The sequence below is a fragment of the Felis catus genome, chromosome C2 (assembly GCF_018350175.1).
Source record: "Felis catus isolate Fca126 chromosome C2, F.catus_Fca126_mat1.0, whole genome shotgun sequence".
Classification (NCBI taxonomy): domain Eukaryota; kingdom Metazoa; phylum Chordata; class Mammalia; order Carnivora; family Felidae; genus Felis; species Felis catus.
In genome coordinates, this window is record NC_058376.1 from 129,096,127 (window position 1) to 129,113,502 (window position 17,376).

At 44.5% G+C, this 17,376-nt stretch overlaps 1 protein-coding gene and 1 long non-coding RNA gene across 3 annotated transcripts in view; both read right to left on the reverse strand.

Moving 5' to 3' along the window:
* BFSP2 (beaded filament structural protein 2) overlaps positions 1-15,748 on the reverse strand; it is a 68,776-nt gene extending 53,028 nt beyond the window's left edge. The window contains exon 1 of the mRNA XM_003992114.4: positions 15,129-15,748. Coding sequence (XP_003992163.1) covers positions 15,129-15,620 — 492 coding nt within the window. The 5' untranslated portion in view covers positions 15,621-15,748. The remainder of the gene's footprint in view (positions 1-15,128) is intronic.
* On the reverse strand, positions 10,215-12,286 carry LOC109491502. 2 transcript variants are annotated; one of them, XR_006585497.1, is made up of 2 exons: positions 11,921-12,286; positions 10,215-10,532 (listed from the first exon to the last, which is right to left on the reverse strand). It is a non-coding gene; the product is annotated as an uncharacterized LOC109491502 (long non-coding RNA). The 2 variants fall into 2 exon arrangements; XR_002144892.3 differs by lacking the exon at positions 11,921-12,286 and adding an exon at positions 11,727-11,914.
* Positions 15,749-17,376: the final 1,628 nt, after the last annotated feature.

Here is a 17,376-nt window from a genome sequence, read left to right on the forward strand (position 1 = left end):
TTACTCGACTTGTCTCTGAAGGAGAGGGAAACAAAAGTAAAAATAATCTATTGGGACCTCATCAAGATAAAAAAAAGTCTGCACAGCAAAGGAAACAATCAACAAAACTAAAAGGCAACTGAAGGAATGGGATAAGATACTTGCAAATGACATATCAGATAAAGGATTAGTATCCAAAAATCTATAAAGAACTTACCAAACGCAACTCCCAAAAAACAAATAATACAGTGAAGAAATGGGCAAAGGACAGGAATAGACACTTTTCCAAAGAAGTCATCCAGATGGCCAAATGACACATGAAAAAATGCTCAACATCCGTCATCATCAGGGAAATACAAATCAAAACCACACTGAGATATCACCTCACACCTGTCAGAATGGCTAAAATTAACAACTCAGGAAACAACAGATGTTGGCGAGGATGGGGAGAAACGAGAACACACTTGCACTCTTGGTGGAAATGCATACTGGTGCAGCCACTCTGGAAAACAGTGTGGAGGTTCCTCAAAAAAATTAAAAATAGAACTACCCTATGACCCAGTTATAGCACTACTAGGAATTTATCCAAAGGATACAGGAGCACTGATTCATAAGGGCACATGTACCCCAATGTTTATGGTAGTGCTATCGACAATAACCAAATTATGTAAAGAGCCCAAATGCCCATTAACTGATGAATGGATAAAGAAGATGTGGTTTATATATACAATGGAATACTACTTAGCAATGAAAAAGAATGAAATCTTGCCATTTGCAACAACGTGGATGGAAATGGAGGGTATTATGCTAAGTGAAATAAGTCAGTCAGAGAAAGACAGATATATGTTTTCACTCATATGTGGAATTTGAGAAACTTAACAGAAGACCATGGAGGAAGGGAAGGGGAAAGATAGTTTCAGAGAGGGAGAAAAACTATAAGAGACTTAAATACAGAGAATAAACTGAGGGTCAATGGGTGGGCAGTGGGGAGAGGGGAAAATGGGTGATGGGCATTGAGAGGGCACTTGTTGGGATGAGCGCTGGGTGTTGTATGCAAGCAATGAATCATGAGAATCTACTCCTGAATCCAAGAGCACACTGTATACAATGTCTGTTAGCTAACTTGACAGTAAATTATATTTAGAAAATAAACAAATAAAGAGGTGATTAAGGGGCACTCGGTTTGCTCAGTTGGTTGGGTGTCCAACTTCGGCCCAGGTTACGATCTCGTGGTTTGTGAGTTCGAACGCCATATCGGGCTCTCTCCTGTCAGCCTGTCAGTGCAGAGCCTGCTTCAGATCCTCTCTCTGCCCCTTCCCTGCTTATGCTCTCCCAAAAACAAACAAATATTTTTTAAAAAATTAAAAAATAAAGAGGTGATTAAGTTAAAATGATGCTGTGGGGGTGGGGCCCCAATCCAGTTCCACAGGTGTCCTTATGAGAAGAGGAAGTCTGGGCATACATGTCCAGAGGGAAGACCATGTGAAGACACGGGGAAGGATGGCCATGGAGAAACCAAGGAAAGAGGCCTCAGAAAAACAATGCTGACACCTCGATCTCAGACTTCCAGTCTCCAGACCAGAGGGCATAAATTCTGCTGTTCACGCCATTCTGCCTGTGGTACTCTGCCATGGCTGCCCAGCAGACAGTGGGCGTCTTCCTGGGTGACACAGACGTTGTTGAGACAACCAAATGAGACAGTGAGTGACAGTTCTTGTTAATGCTTGTGTCACACAAAATAAGCATTGCATGGAGGCCTGCTTTCATCGTGAAGTGTGGACAGTCATCTTCATGAGACTTATCACAGTACTTGGTTTTCTCGGGAGACATTGGAGGGGAACCTGTAGAACCCCTAGAGTGACTGTACCTCCTCCAGGGGGTGGCTGGGATGTGGGCAAAAAACCCTAGGAATTCAGGGGCCTGCCTGTAGTGCCTGGCAGGGCTGGCCTGGAGGTGCAGACTCCACACTGAGGGGCCCTGGGCTCCCTCCCAGCCCCCTGCAGGCCCTCTGAAATACCACCAGAAGCAATTCACTTCCCAAGCAGGGCTCCTTAGGGACAGGGACAGTGAACTCTAGAGATGCCTCAGGGCTTCACCTCCTTGCCTCATTTAGGCCTCACAACACTGCAGGACAGAGTTTTCACCGAGGCTCTGAGACAAGCCCAGGTTTCCTTGGCAAGTAAATAATAATAAATCCATCTGTCAGTTCAGCTTCCTCCTCAGCGTTGGCTGGGAGTGGGTCTGAGGAAGGGACAGTTACCCTTGGGTGGGAATGAGGATGAGGAAGGTGTGTAGTCGCAGGCTGGGGATGATGCTTGCAAGTGCTCCCAAGGGCAGCATTGGGGGGGGGACGGGTGGAGCTGTGGAAGGGTGCCCGGAGGGAGGGGTGCGAAGGGAGGGGGCGCTGAGGGAGGGGAAGGGCACTGGTGGGGGTATGGAGGGAGGGGGGCCTGGAGGGAGGGGCTGTGGAGAGAGAGAAGGCCTGGAGGGAGGAGCAGGGTAATGGTGGGGGCAGACAGGTGTGGGCATTTAGAATTCAGGCAGGGTATTTTGCCTCTGTACAACTTTGCCCAGAGTCTGTGGAAGGGGCCTTTCTAACTTCGTTTCTCTCTGAATACTGTGGTGTTTCCTCTAAGACTTATTCAGAGTTATTCACTGGCCCTCGAAAGAAAGAAATAGAAAGTCCCAGTCGTTTTCTGAGAGCAGGTTGCTTTTGTGACGGACATTCCCTGTGCACAGCTTTTCATTACTTACTGATAACAGCTGAAGTAACTTCTCATTTCTGCTGAGTATTGAATTTGTGACAGTCAGCTCTATTAGCTCGTTTACAACCAGATAAATGAGTCTTTCTGTGCATTCCTCCAGCCAGACGATGATAAACTGGGTTTTATTTCCCTAAATTGAGTCCTCGGCTTCAGTGGATCTGCATGAACCCTGTGGAGGAGTGCTGGGGACCTTGGTTCACCCATTCTTTTGATAATTCCCTGGAAGGAACCATCACGTTTGTCCTTGGCACCTGTGCCACCTGCCTGGATGAAATTTTAATTTAGTGCTTCTGGAGAGTGTAGGCCACTACGAAGTCTTGCCTATTGCTCTTACACATGCTTATGTAATTTGGTTGGGTTTTTGCTTCGAGACGAGAGTGTTGAGATGAGCCTTCTTTCCCACCAGGACATGTCAGTAGCTTCTGTGAGGTTGTGAGGGCTTCGCCCACCCTGGCCCGGCTGGAACACCCCCACTCCCAACCCAAGTTGCTGGCAGGAGTTTTATTTATTATTTCATTTAAAAAAATTTTTTTTTAACGTTTATTTATTTTTTTGAGACAGAGACAGAGCACAAGTAGGGGAGGGGCAGAGAGAGAGGGAGACCCAGAATTCCAAGCAGGCTCCAGGCTCTGAGCTGTCAGCACAGAGCCTGACATGGAGCTCAAACTCACAAACTGTGAGATCATGACCTGAGCTGAAGTTGAACACTTAACCGACTGAGCCACCCAGGCGCCCCTATTACTTCATTTTTTAAATTTTAGGTAAAATATACCAACATTGCAAAAAGAATAATCACCCGAAGTACGCCTGCTCCTACCCGTGTCTCCAGCCCTCACTAGAAGCATCTGCTGCTACCACCCCTGGTGTATGCTTTGAGTCTGCCTTCCCACATGGAAACAAAACACACAGCGTGCAGCATAGCATAGATGGGGTTTTGCAGCCTGCCTTTTTCCTCAAAAATATACACTGGCGGGGCGCCTGGGTGGCGCAGTCGGTTAAGCGTCCGACTTCAGCCAGGTCACGATCTCGCGGTCCGGGAGTTCGAGCCCCGTGTCAGGCTCTGGGCTGATGGCTCAGAGCCTGGAGCCTGTTTCCGATTCTGTGTCTCCCTCTCTCTCTGCCCCTCACCCGTTCATGCTCTGTCTCTCTCTGTCCCAAAATAAATAAATAAATAAATAAAAATAAAAATAAAAATAAAACCAAAAAACAAAAAACATACACTGGTGCTAGTCCCACATCGGTACATAACAAGCTTCCTAGTTCTTTTCCTCCAGCCACAGAGGATTCTGCTGTGTTAGTTAGCTATATTGGACATTCAGGCTGTTGCCAGTATTTCGGTGTGGTGTGGGATTTTAGGAGGCTTTCTGCCCGTAACTTCAGGGTTCCCATTTGAAACCTTGAATGTGTCCGATTCTGTATTCAGCCCTGGCTGTGCAACCATCTGCTGGCCACATTTTGTGTACTGGGGCACACCCACTCCACACCACGGACTTAGAATAGAGAGCTGAGGGGGACAGTGCAGAGACCGGGAAGAGCTTGGTGCCTGGTGGTGAGAATGAAAACCCTCAGCATCAATGACGCCATCTAGCCGCGCCCCCCCGCCCCCCCCACCGCGGCCCAGCCACTAAGGAGCCTGACCACACCGTGGCATGGCTTCTGTCAGCCCAGACCATGTTCCTAGCGTGGACCTAGGTCCCTTAAAATGCCTGCCTGAGAAAGGTCAATGTTGCCAAAAGAATTTACTCTTCCTTCCAGCTAAAACCTGACAAAAAGCCTCTGACCTCCCTTTTCCTTGGCAGTTATTTTAGGAAACTCGAAATTGTAAATCCTTTATCTGCTGCCTTTGAGAGGTAAATCTACAATTCAGAATTTTTCTTCAAGGACCTGGGAGCTGTCTCTGTGAAATGCACACTTTGAGGAGATAGTTCCCTGTCTCCCAGTTCCTGTGGGAGGGTCGGATGCTGACTTTGGTGGGCGTCTTTCTCCAATTCGCTCCTGTCATAAAGCTATGAGAAGTGTGTTTCTCCTTTGGATAAGCACCAATTAGCAAACACAGATGGCCGGATCATAGACCACCCCCTCCTTTAACCTCCTTCAGCACTTTTCCTTTGGCACACCCAGCATTTAAAAAGCCTTCTGTCTTTTGCTTCAGTGGAGTCGAGCTCAGTTCTGTATCCTCAAGTGTCTCTCTTCTACTGCAGTAGTCTGAATAAAGTATGTCTTGCCAATTTTAACAAGTGTTCAGGGCAAAATTTCTCTTTGACAGTTGAGAAGTCTGCTTCATGCATAGACTGCTCTGTGGATGGTCAGACCGTTTCCTGATTCCCAACCTTCGTCCATGTGGGGGCCCCGGTCTGAAGGGCCATCTTCTGGCATGTTCTGTGGGTCCCACAATGAGTGTCAACCTCCTGGGGTACCCTCACTGACGACCAGCGAATACCCTGTCTCTTCTCTAAACTCCCGCAGCATGGGTGGGTTGAATGACTCATGAATCCACGTGTGTGAACACAGTTGTTTATGTTACTACTCACTTAATATCTGTAGCTTCTCCTTTATTCAATTCCACAAATTTAATTGGGCATTGGTCATACATGTGGCAACTTACAAGCATTATTTCATCCATATACCCGTCATCCAGCTCCAATGATTATAAATGCATGGCCTATTTTGTTTCCCCTATATTCCCTCACCCTACTACACTTCAGATTCTTTTGAACAAATTCCAGATATCATTATTTCTTTTTCATATATTTCAGTATGTAGTGTTAAATTATAAAAATGCTTTAAAAATAACTTCTAAAAACATCTAAAAATGACTTCTAAATATTAATAACAATTCCTCAAATACCCAGTTCATCTTTCCTCAATTGTCTAATTTTTAGTTTGTTTGGATAGTGGTTCAAATAATGTCCATTTTAGTGGGGTGATATGTCAGTTTAATCTCTTTTAATGTATAGCTCTACCTCATCTCCCTTTTTGCTCCTTGCAGCGTTTTCTTGTTGAAAACATTGGGTGTTTAGTTCTATAGTTTCCCCAGTCTGTGTTTTGCTGATTTCATCGCAGTGGGTGCCAATAAACATGTTCATCCGACCTCTGCATTTTCTGTAAATTCGTAGTTTTATTTTGAAGCGTAATCACATTCAGTTTTCTTTTTCTTTTCTGGCAAGACTATATCATAGGTGATGTTGTGTACTCTACTGGGGGGTACCTGTCTGCTGGTTTCTCTTTTTGTGATATTAGCAGCCATTTGATGATTGTTATTGCCTAGATCCATTTTTTAAATTATGTTTGCAAAGTGGTGATATTTGAATTCTATTTTAATGATTAATATTAGTTATAAATATAAATAAAATGTTAATAGTTACATTATTATTTATTTTTCTGTATTATTTCTAAAAAAAAGATAATTACTCTCTTCAATTCTTCTTTTTTTTTTTTTTTGTTAATGCTGATGGATCTACAGTTCTTATAGGAAAGGTAGGAAAAATGACTAATTCTTTCTAGTTATTTACCAGGTTTCAAAATAATGAGTTGGTTCCCAGTGGACTCCAACACAACTAATAAGTGGGATTTTTTTTTTTTTTTGTATTATACTGAACTCATAGATTTAAACATACTTGATGTGTCTCAATGCCTTGTGGTTAATATTCTTATTGATATGTAGTCATCTTTGTTTAGTGGGAGCTTATTCAAATTGTCTCCTAAGTCTTTTCACATGACTCTAGCAGTTCCTTATAGCTTCCTTGGTTTTGGTATGATAAGAGGTTTCAGATTCATCTCTTACACTTCCTGTTCCCAAACCTGGATTCAGCCATTTCTCTAACTAAGGAGCCTCAGTTCTTGTAATGAAAGATGGTACTTAGTGATCCAAATCAGAGGCTAAAAATACTCATTGCTAGTGGGTTGACAATTGTTTCTAGGTCTTTTCACTGGCCAGAGTTAGGAAATGGGTATATATTTATTTTGGGACCACATACACCACAATTTTAAATGGATAGTTTCAATTCAAATTCAGGACTAGAGAATTGTCACTAAACTTTATCTGCCTTACAAGTGTGTCTCCATTTATCCATACTAAAAGTCTCAGATCTCAATGACACAAATAGAATTACTCTTTTGCTTTATCCCACAGTACAACACACACACACACACACACCAGTGTCAGAATAACAATATGAACAATATCATTACTGAAAATGATTTAATAAGATTTTTTTTTCAGTACTCTTTGCATCCCACTAGGGATGTGCAAATTACTTTAGTATAAAAGTCACTTTTATAATTCCGCAAAAATACTTTCATGGTTCCAAAGTCATCTCCACATAACAAGATAAATTAAAAGAATTCTAGTGCCTATTCCTTTCCCCTCTACCCTACTCCCTCCATTCTCCTATAAATGATCATTTAAAAACATTTGTGGTTTTTATTTTCAATTACAAGTGAATATGTATGTATATGTTCATATATCTTCCTCTTCCTTAGATAAATGGTAGAATGAAATACACACTATCTCCACCTTGCTTTTTAACTCAATGATACATCTTGGAGATCATCACTCCATAATACTTATAGAGCTCTTCCTCATTCCTTTTGTGGATGTATCATTGCTTATTCAGCTAGTCCCCTATTGCTAAGTATTTGGGTTTTTTCCAGTCTCTTGCCATTATAGCTATGATTGAAATGAACAACCTTGTGCGTACTTCTTGTTCATGTGTTTGCCAGGGTATCATCAGGAGAGATTCCTAGAAGTGGGATTGCTGGATTAAATCACATAAATGCATATATAGTTTGTCTAGATATTGCCAAGTTCTTCTCCATACGCATTCTAACATTCTATTCCCATCAGCGCTGGGTGGAATTGGCTGCTTCCCTAGCACTTCACCAACAAAATAGATTGACACGCTTTTGGAGTTTTGCCAATCTGATAAGTGAAAAGTATATCTCAGGTAGGTTTTTGTTTTGTTTTGTTCGTATTTCTCTTATCATGGGTGAAGTTGAACATCCTTTTACGTGGTTAGAGCCATTTTCATTTATTTTCATGTCAACTCTCCATTTGTGTCTCCAGCCTATGTGACAGTAAGCACATTGTTGGCTTTTATTTTAAAACCTCAAATTCTAAATGCTGTTTATAGAATAGAGGTATTAATCCTTTGAATTCAAAGTTGCAAATACTTTTTTCTAGTTTGTCATTTATCTTTTAGTTTTGCTTATGGTGTTATTTTGTGATGCAAAATTTAAACTTTTTTGGTAATAAAATTAACAGTATTTTCCTTTATTGCTTTTAGATTTTGAATTATATCAAGGAAGACTTCTTCCACACCCAGGTTATAAAGGAATTCACCCATGCTTTCTACTTGTATGGTTTCCTTTTTTACATTTAAAAAATGTATCCGAATGGGATATATTTGGAATTGATTTAGGGAACAGTGAAGGATGGATCCAATTTTATTTTCCTTATGACTATCTAGTTGTCTGAATACCATTTATTAAAAAATCCATCATTTCCTCCATTAGATTCAAATAGTGCATTTATCAATACTAAATTTCTGTATGTAGCAGGGCCTACTTTTGAATTTTATATTTTGTTCCATTGGTCTTCTTATCTTTTATGGACCAATATGGAACTGCTTTGTGAATGAGATTCTAGTATATTTCAATGTCTGGGAGAGCTGACGTTTCCCTCCTTGCTCTCCTCTTTCAGTTTTTCTTTTTGACTATGCTTGCCTTTATGTTTAAAAAATTATTTTTTAATGTTTTATTTATTCTTGAAAGAGAGACAGACAGTATGAACAGGAGAGGAGCAGAGCAAGAGAGGGAGACACAGAATCCGAAGCAGCCTCCAGGCTCTGAGGTGTCAGCACACAGCCGGACACAGGGCTTGAACTCACAGACGGTGAGATCATGACCTGAGCCGAAGTCGGATGCCCAACCGAGCCACCCAGGCGCCCCTCTTGCCTTTATGTTTTTACAAATGAAATTTACAATAAGCCATCGTAGTTAAAAAAAAAAAACAACCCCTATGATATTGTAAAATTAGGATTTCATTAAATATGTAAATTAACTTAGGGAGAACTGACATTTTTCTTGAGTCTTTATATTCAAGCACATGGTCTTTGTTTCCGTTTATGCCTTTCAAGAGAGGTTTATTATTGTCTCATATACATTTTGGACATTTCTTGTTAAGTTTATTTAGAGTTATTTTAACTTTTGCTATCATAAATGAGATGGCAGCCATTTATATGTGAAATAAACATATGTCTATGTGTGCGTATATATATATATTTAGCATGTACCTTTAATGTGTATAACCTGCTACTTTCCTAAATTAACTTATTTTCTATTGTACAGTTTTCATGTGGATCCTTTTGGGCTTTCCAGAAAGACCAGCATTTTCCTTCTTTCTTTCCAATCCTTATACCTCCAATTGCTTTCTCTTGTGTGGCATTAACTGTGACCTCTGACCAGTGTTCCATAACAGTAAAGATAGTGGGCTTCCTTGTCTTGTTCTTAATTTCTATAGGAAGTCCTCTTGTATTTCTTTCTTAGCTATTTTATCATGTCAAGAAAGTCTCCAATCATCCTTATTATTCAGGTGAGAAATCAAGATGTAGCAAGATCAGTGAAGAACTTGCTGTCAGTCTTTGTAGCCCATCCCCTATTTTTTGTCACTGGTACAGCCCAGTCCTCTACTCTTCAACATGGCCGGCGCGTTTTAAGAGATGTTATGAGATTTGACAATGAGCCTCCAATGATAGGACTCCTTCTCCCCCCTGTATTCTGTAGCAGAATTTTGCTTCTGCACAGATATCCTCTACTTAGCAAAGCTAGAACCCCCAGGAAATCAGAAACTACCCTTCTTAGAAAGCAGTTTGGTGACTGCCTATATTACTGGACCAAGACCCTTGGGGGAAGCCTCATGCCTCCTTCCTTGCCTCTGCTCCCTCCAAAGATTTCTTCCTCTCTTATATGTCACTCTCCCTGAGAGGAATTCTCCTAAATACATTTTTTTCTCCATAAAGTAACATTTCTAATGATACTTTAGTGTCCTTTATAACTTGGCTAACAAAGTAGTTAACTTACTGGCCTCCTCTGACCAAAGTATATGTACAGTACTCAGAAGAGATGGGGTGGTTTATCTTGGGTAAATTTATGCGGGTGTTGCAGATACTAAAATAGCTCAGGGTTCTTTCTCCCTCCCCCTTTCAGGGACACCAGGTTGTGAATCATGAACAATGATCTTATGGCCTTCTTATTCAGGGGCACTGGGGGCTGGGGCTGGGGGGTTAGTTCTTGTTTCTTTTTCTTTTAAAACAAAAACAAAAAACCCTGTTAGGACCACAGGTTCTGTGGGGAGAGAAACTGGCCCTCACCTGGATTGGCTAAGTTTCCAGCAGTTTCCCCAAATAGGCAGATCCCCAGAGTATGGGTCTCTCTTTGCAAGGACAGAAAGAGGAACTGTGAAAGGCAGGAAATATTCAAATCAGGTTCATTTTAAATTCTAATTCTCTTGCTTTTTAATGATTTTGATTTCCCCTTTCTTCCAGCTAACAACCTTTGCTGTGTGAGGTGTAAGCTGCTGTTTTCTCCCACGGAGACCAATAATTTCAGTGGAAACCGAAGCCTCCACGTTCCCCTTTCTTTCCCAGGCAGCATCTCTCTGGCCTTGGCCTTGGCTTGCTCCCTGTGCTCTGAGACTCTGCCTCCATGGCTGCATCTCTTCTGTCCCAGTCTCCTTTTCTCTGCAGCTCTGAGACAGGGAGGCTGCCTAATTCCAAGCTTGTGTTTGGCCTGTTTGAAGATGAAAGGGTCTGACATTGCTGCCAGAACTTATTATGAGCACCATTCACTTGGCAAGAGAAGTCGGGAGCACTCGGCAAAGCAGGAGAGGAAAAGAGTCAGTTTCTGCCCAAGCAATGGGCAGGGACTGTACCCTCTTTGGCCTCTGGGGCCATCACCTGAGAGTTTTACTGTCTGTTTTTACTGCTTAGCAGAAGTGGCTGAGTTTCTAATATAACTGAGGAGTGGGGAGAGAGAGGTTTAGAAGTGAAAAGGGACTTTGTATACATTAACCCTAGCAGGATTGGCTATGTGATTTGTGGGTCCTCGTGCAAAAGGAAAACATGGAGCTCCTTGTTCCAAAGGCAGGGGGTAAAGTGCTTTGAAAGGTGGTAAAATATAAAATAAATAAATAATGGTGGCAAAATATAAAACTCTGTGGTTTTTCTCTTGTCATGGTAATTTTGCTAGTTAATCTTGCACATCCTCAGACACAAGGGTACTCAAGGGGGCAAATGCAAACTCTTCTAGGCCCCCCGGGGGCCCTGCCCCACTATTTGTGGCACTGTGTGGTATACCAACTGCTTGGTTAGCCTTCCTTCCCTGCCTGGCATCTGCCTTTCCCACAGACTGGCCACTCTGACCCATGGAGGATAGGCAACGCTAAGAGGATTGAACTTCAGTGTGGCCCTGCAGGTGCCTGGGTCTAGGGCTCCATGACAAAGCACCCTGGAAGGCAGTGGGGGCCCCCATTCCCCAGTGGGAAAGGCTTTGTCTCTGATTAGCCAGAAGTTGGGTTTCTGAGTAGCCAGAAGTTGGGTCTGCCGTTTGAGGACAGATAGGGCTTGGGAAGGAGCTACCATCGCACGGCTGTTGGGTGAAAAGGACTCTTGGGGTGGAGAAAGGAAGAAAGGATCCAGCTAAGGCCCTGAAGGGGGGCCATGGCCTCCAGAGGCGAGTCCCTTGGTCTAAGGCTCGGCCCCCAGGGGACTGGGGTAGAGTGTTCTGACTCAGGACGGCCTGCTGCCTGTGCATCGTACTTCACAGTTCCCAATGCACCTTTTTGCATCTTATTTCATCTCATGCACACAGGGACCCTGGGCAGTGCTCATTCATTTTATAGATAGTGAAAGGGAGACATAGAGCAAAGGAATGGCTGGTCCAAGTAAGTGGCAGAACCAGGATTTGAAGCGGGGCCCCACTCACGGTTGAGCATCAATCCTGTACATGGCTCCAGGTAGCTGCAATGCTGTGAGTGAAGCAGTCTCTCTAAGCTGTTAGTCACTGATTTTACCGGGTCCGTAACATTCAGTTAACCCCCTTAACAGTTCTCCTCAGTAGATAAAGTAATCCCCAAACGGCAAATGAGGAGTCAAGTTGAGAGAAGTTAAGTAACTGACCCAAAGGCACCCAGTGAGCAGGTGGCAGAGCCAACATCCAAATGTAAGTTCACTGTAAGCTGAACTAGTTTAAGCTCTTTCCAGTCTTTCCACTGGTGGGGAGAGCTGGTTCTTCCTAAGTGGCCAAGAGTGCGAGGGCACGGCCAGGCAAGGGACCACAGGACAACATGGTAACTAACTACCACCGTGGATGTGTGTAGAGGCTGTCATGAGATCACAGAAGGAACAGGGGGAGCATCACAAAGGAGCAGGCTGAGGACACGCAGTTGTGTTCAGGGTCTCTTAGGTGGGTGGTGTGGCTGGGACAGAGACGTGGCTTCATGAGGGCTTTGAGGACTGAGCCCAGAGTCATGGATTGTGTCCTGACAGTGATGAGGAGTCCAGAAAGGTGTTGGGCAGGGACATAATACAGTCAGATCCCATATGTCCAAAAGAGGATGCTGGCGACTGGTAGAGAACACCAGGAAGGAGAGCAGGCATCAGCAAAGCCATCTTAAAGCTTTATGTTGAAGCCTGGAGGGGTAGAAAGCGTGGGTCAGCTTTGTAACTGCAACAAAGGAAAATTAATGTGCATATGTAGTATTTTCTTTGGTTCTTTGTGGCAGAACAGAGCTTAATATGGCTGGAAGGCTGGGCTGTGTGATACAGAAATAACTTCATTTTACAGGTTGGTATAACTGTATCTTCAAGTTCATGCTTTAAAAAAAGGAAGAAAAAGAGAACTCTGTATTCATATGAAGGATCTCACTTATGGTCATTTAATGTTTATTTATTTCTGAGACAGAGAGAGACAGAGTGTGAGTGGGGGAGGGGCAGAGAGAGAGGGAGACACAGAATCTGAAGCAGGCTCCAGGCTCTGAGCTGTCAGCACAGAGCCCGACGTGGGGTATGAACTCACAAACCATGAGATCATGACCTGAGCCGAAGTCGGTCTGTCAACCACTGAGCCACCCAGGTGCCCCAGTTATGGTCATTTAAGAGGAAAATGACCACCAGTGTCAGGGCTGAATGTCTTGGCATCCAGCCTTTGCTTTGGCAGCCCTGTGGCTGTGCTGCTGTCGTGGTGTAGCTTTCTGACCTGTAGTCTACCTGCAGGCAGGAACCATGCAACTTACATATCTATGGATTCGCTGCAATAGCCACAGCATTAGACCCGTTTTACGGATAAGGCCAATGATGCATAGAGAAGTTGAGTAAGTTGCCCAATCTCCTGTAGCTAGCTACAGTTGAATATGGACTATGTTTTGTGGCCATACTTTCTGACTTAGAAATCAGGATGCCTGACTTCTCATGAAAAGCCTGTGTGGCATCTGAATGTGAGAAATTGTCCTGCACATGCTGAAATATTGGAATATCTGGGGACAGCCTGGTGGTTTATAGGACACAAATATTTGGACTCAGGGCTGCCAGGGAGGATCTGGGAGGGATGGCTGTCTTAGATTTGACAGCGTTAAGCCCCAAGCTGCTCTTAAGTTGGCTTTCTCTCACAGCCCAGATCGATGCAAGCAGGACAACGGCTCCAGAGGAAAGCCAAGAGGACAGTAGTGCACATCACACATACTGAGCTGACAGCCGGGCACTGATTGCCTATGAGCCCATGAAGGAGAAGCATCCTGGGATGAAATGGGAGGCAGGCAGGGAATGGGGAGCCTCTCAGTGTTCCTGCTCTGCATCACCCAGTCACACACAAATGGAGGCTTGTGACCTCCTCTCTGGGGACTGCGTGCTGGGCCCCAGGGTACAAGGGCAGTTCCTAGCTGAGTTGGAGGCTGATCTAGCTCAGAGGGATCCTAAGGCCAGCCTTTGTTGGGTGGAGGTGGGGGAGGGAAGGGACAAGAAAGAGCCACCCACAGAGACCTGATGAGATATGCAATGCTGGCTGGAGTCCCAGTGGTGGAACCATAGGCCGCAGGCCAGACGTGACAGATGAGCTCAGCATTCTGCAGCAATCAGCCTGGAGAGCACATCCTGACCAAGCAAGGGGGAATGATGAAACCTCTGTGTCCTGCCCTGTCCCATGAGATAGCCACTGGCCACATGTGGCTATTTAAATCTATTATTATTATTATTATTAATTTATATAGAAAGAAAGAGCACACACAGGGCAGGGCAAGGGAGAGAGAGAGAGAGAGAGAGAGAGAGAGAGAGAGAGAGAGAGAGAGAGAGAGAGAGAATCTTAAGCAGGCTCCACACTCAGCGCTGAGCCTGACCTGGGGCTGGATCTCATAACCCTGGGATCACAACCTGAGCTGAAGTCAAGAGTCAGATGCTCAACTGACTGAGCCACCCAGGAGCCCATATTTACATTTAAATAAAATAAAATAAAATAAACATAAAAATAAAAATTCAATTCCTTATCTTATTAGCCACATTTCACGTGCTCAATAGCCATATGTGGCTAGTGGCTACCAGACTGGACAGTGTGGGTATAGGACATTTCAATCACGGCAAAAAGTTCTATTTCAGTGTAAATTATTTCATTAATATTTTAAATATTGACTACATGTTGAAATAACATTTAAAATATACCGAGTTAAATAAGATATGCTAATATTAACTTTACCTGTTTCTTTTTTACTTTTTTTTTACTGTGGGTAATGGAAACTTTTTAATTACCCTGAGGCTCCTATTTCTATTGGACAGTGCTGTAGTCGATGAATACAGGAACACACCCCCATTTATCCATTGTTTTTAATGCCATATCCATTCGATGGTGTTCCATTTGATGATGTCTGTAAAAACTCTTGCTTAATACAAAGGGTACAGAGTCAGCCCAGGCTAATGGGATGAATGCAAGCTTTGGAACTGGAACAATTTGGGCTCAAAGCTCAGCTTCCCTATGGGCTGCATGATCTGGACAAATTACTTAATTTCTTTGTGCCTCAGTTTTCTCATCTGAAAAATGCAGTCAGTGAATAAGTCCCTGCCTAGCACTGCTTTGAACACAGGAGACAGTGCATGTACAGGGACTCCTATGGACCTGGCCCTTAGTCTACCTCAGTAAATGGTGACTGTCATTGTTATCATTGCCATCAGTATTTCCGAGCATGAAAGAGTAAGAGGTTATGGTCAGTTTCTTTGGCCTGAGACCATTCACTCCCCTGCCCCCGCCTCAGCATCCTTGCTCTCTGATGATAACCCCCCAGGCAGCTGTGAGCATCCTCTCTTGGCCCTACACAAAGCCCTTGGGCATAGCCCACGTACTCACCTGTTGGCAGCTGCTGGCCCAGGAAGCCCTGAGGGCACCCCAACTTTCGGAGCGTGTGGCCTTGCTCTCCAGGTGCACGCGCAGTTGTGCCTCCAGCTCCTGGCTGACGTTCTCGAGGGCATGAACCTTGGCCATGTATTCCACCAGGCAACCCCCCAGGTCCTCAACGGCACCGAGGTTCCTCTCCAGGCCTGGAGCTGGTGCTGTGGCCAGACCTGAGCTCCGCAGGCCCTGCAGGAAAACACTGCTGATGCCCAGGGCCCGGCGTGTCACGCGGGTGCCCAGGCCACCTGTGTACCCACTGGGCACCATCCCTACATAGACTCTGGGTCCTCGGACGAGACCACCCATGGCATTGGTCCTGGAGGCTGGGGGGCTATCCAGGGAGGATGATGACCATGTTCCCCCAAAGGACGCCCTGTGCCTCTGGAGGGGCAAGCTGGAGCTGGTACCGGTGGGCATGTCCACCACCACTCGCCTGCTGCTCGTCATCCCTTCTGCCTCTGCTGTGCCTAGTGGGCTTACAGAGCCCAGTGACTTTTGGTTTCCAGCCCCAGTGTCCCTGTGGCTCAGTTGTGGGCCTCTCTGGAAGCTCCCCTATCCCCAGGGCTGCTTTGTCTGCTGTTTTCCATGAGCTTCTACCATTCACCGAGCTGAAAGGGAAACAGGCCCTGCCCAGGGCTGTGTGCAGAAAGGCACTCATGCATTCTCTGCAAGGTCATGTGCCTGACCTCCCAGATTTTTCTGCTGGTGATGGGGGTGCTAGATCAGTGCGGACTGTGGGGGTGGCTCTTCTGGATTTGTGTACTTTACTACCTAAGAGAGAGCAAGGCAGGCATCAAGCAGCCCATTTCACAGATGAGTAAACTGAGACCCAAAGGCCTCAGATCACAAGTGTAGTGACACAGGACTGAATCCAGGTGTTCCAGGGCCGATTTCAGAGCTTTCTACATCCTTACATGTGTTGTGTATGTAAATGTGTGAATGTGCATGCACGTCCACACAGGTAATAGAGGGTGGAAATGGATGTGAACCAGCCACAGTGGGAGGCAGCCCCATGAACTGAAGAGAAACAAACCAAACCTGTTGCCTCCCTTCCCCTCCTTCAATCTTGGTAGCAGCTTCAGGTCCTTCTGTGGCATTTTTCTTCCCCCAACACTGCTGTTTATCAGCTGCCTGACCATGGCCACGTTGCTTCACCTTTCTGGATCTTGCTTTCCATGCACTGGCCTGAGCTCTCCCTAATGCAGTTGTGCAAGGGATCCTGGGAATTCAGGTCCCACACATGTTGGGCACCTTTTATGCTGTAGCTGTTCCCTACACCTCTGTTTCTCCATTTGCCAGAAAACTAGTAAATCAAAACAAAGAGAAGGTTTTCCAGTAAGCTCTTTAAGGGTGGGTGCTTCAAGTTAGGTTTTGATGACACCCTCTGGGTTTTAATTCCTGCTGTCAGCATCCAGTAAGGCCTGTTGTTATGGTCACACCTCAATTACTTTCCCAGATCTAGAAAAGATCCTCTTTGTTATCCTGAGATAACAAAATGGACCTAAATAAACTCCACTGCACGTAAGTTTTACAGTAGAGAAACCAAGTAGCCAAAACCCAGAGCTGGATATTTATCCCAAATCCTGCACCACGGGGACGTACCTCAAGTGAGAGAAGGGGAAGGAAGCCAATTTCTAGTAAGTACTGAATCTATCCTAGTGCCGTACATAATTTCCATACTTTGTTTCATTGAATTCTCAATTTAACCTTGGAAGGTAGGTACAGGATTGACATGTACTGCTATTTGGGCTGTGCACTGTACAATTCCAGAAGTATCATCACATGTCAAATGATCAGTTATTAACTCCTTATGTGATGAAGATCCTGAAAGCTGCAATGACTTTTCCAAGGTCCCCTCTCCAGAAAATAACAGAGCTAGGACAAGAAAATCTCATCTGACCCCTAGTCCAGTGACTTATGTAGGACGCCCTCTGTCTCCCACCACCTAGAGAACAGGGTACTATCCAAAGTCACACAAGCAGAGTTCAAAACTACAGTTACCTACTGGGATATTCTATGTGCTCTTCCTTGCTGATTAGGACACCATAACTGTTTTTCCCCTTTCTACTTTGTCTGAGTTGACACAGAAGATACTGTATAAATATCAATGTTGGTATATGATTAACAGATTAAGGAACCAACTTGATCAAGTAAAAGGTGGCAGTGTCCTTATTTAGACGTGGCATTCTTGGTGCAAACACCA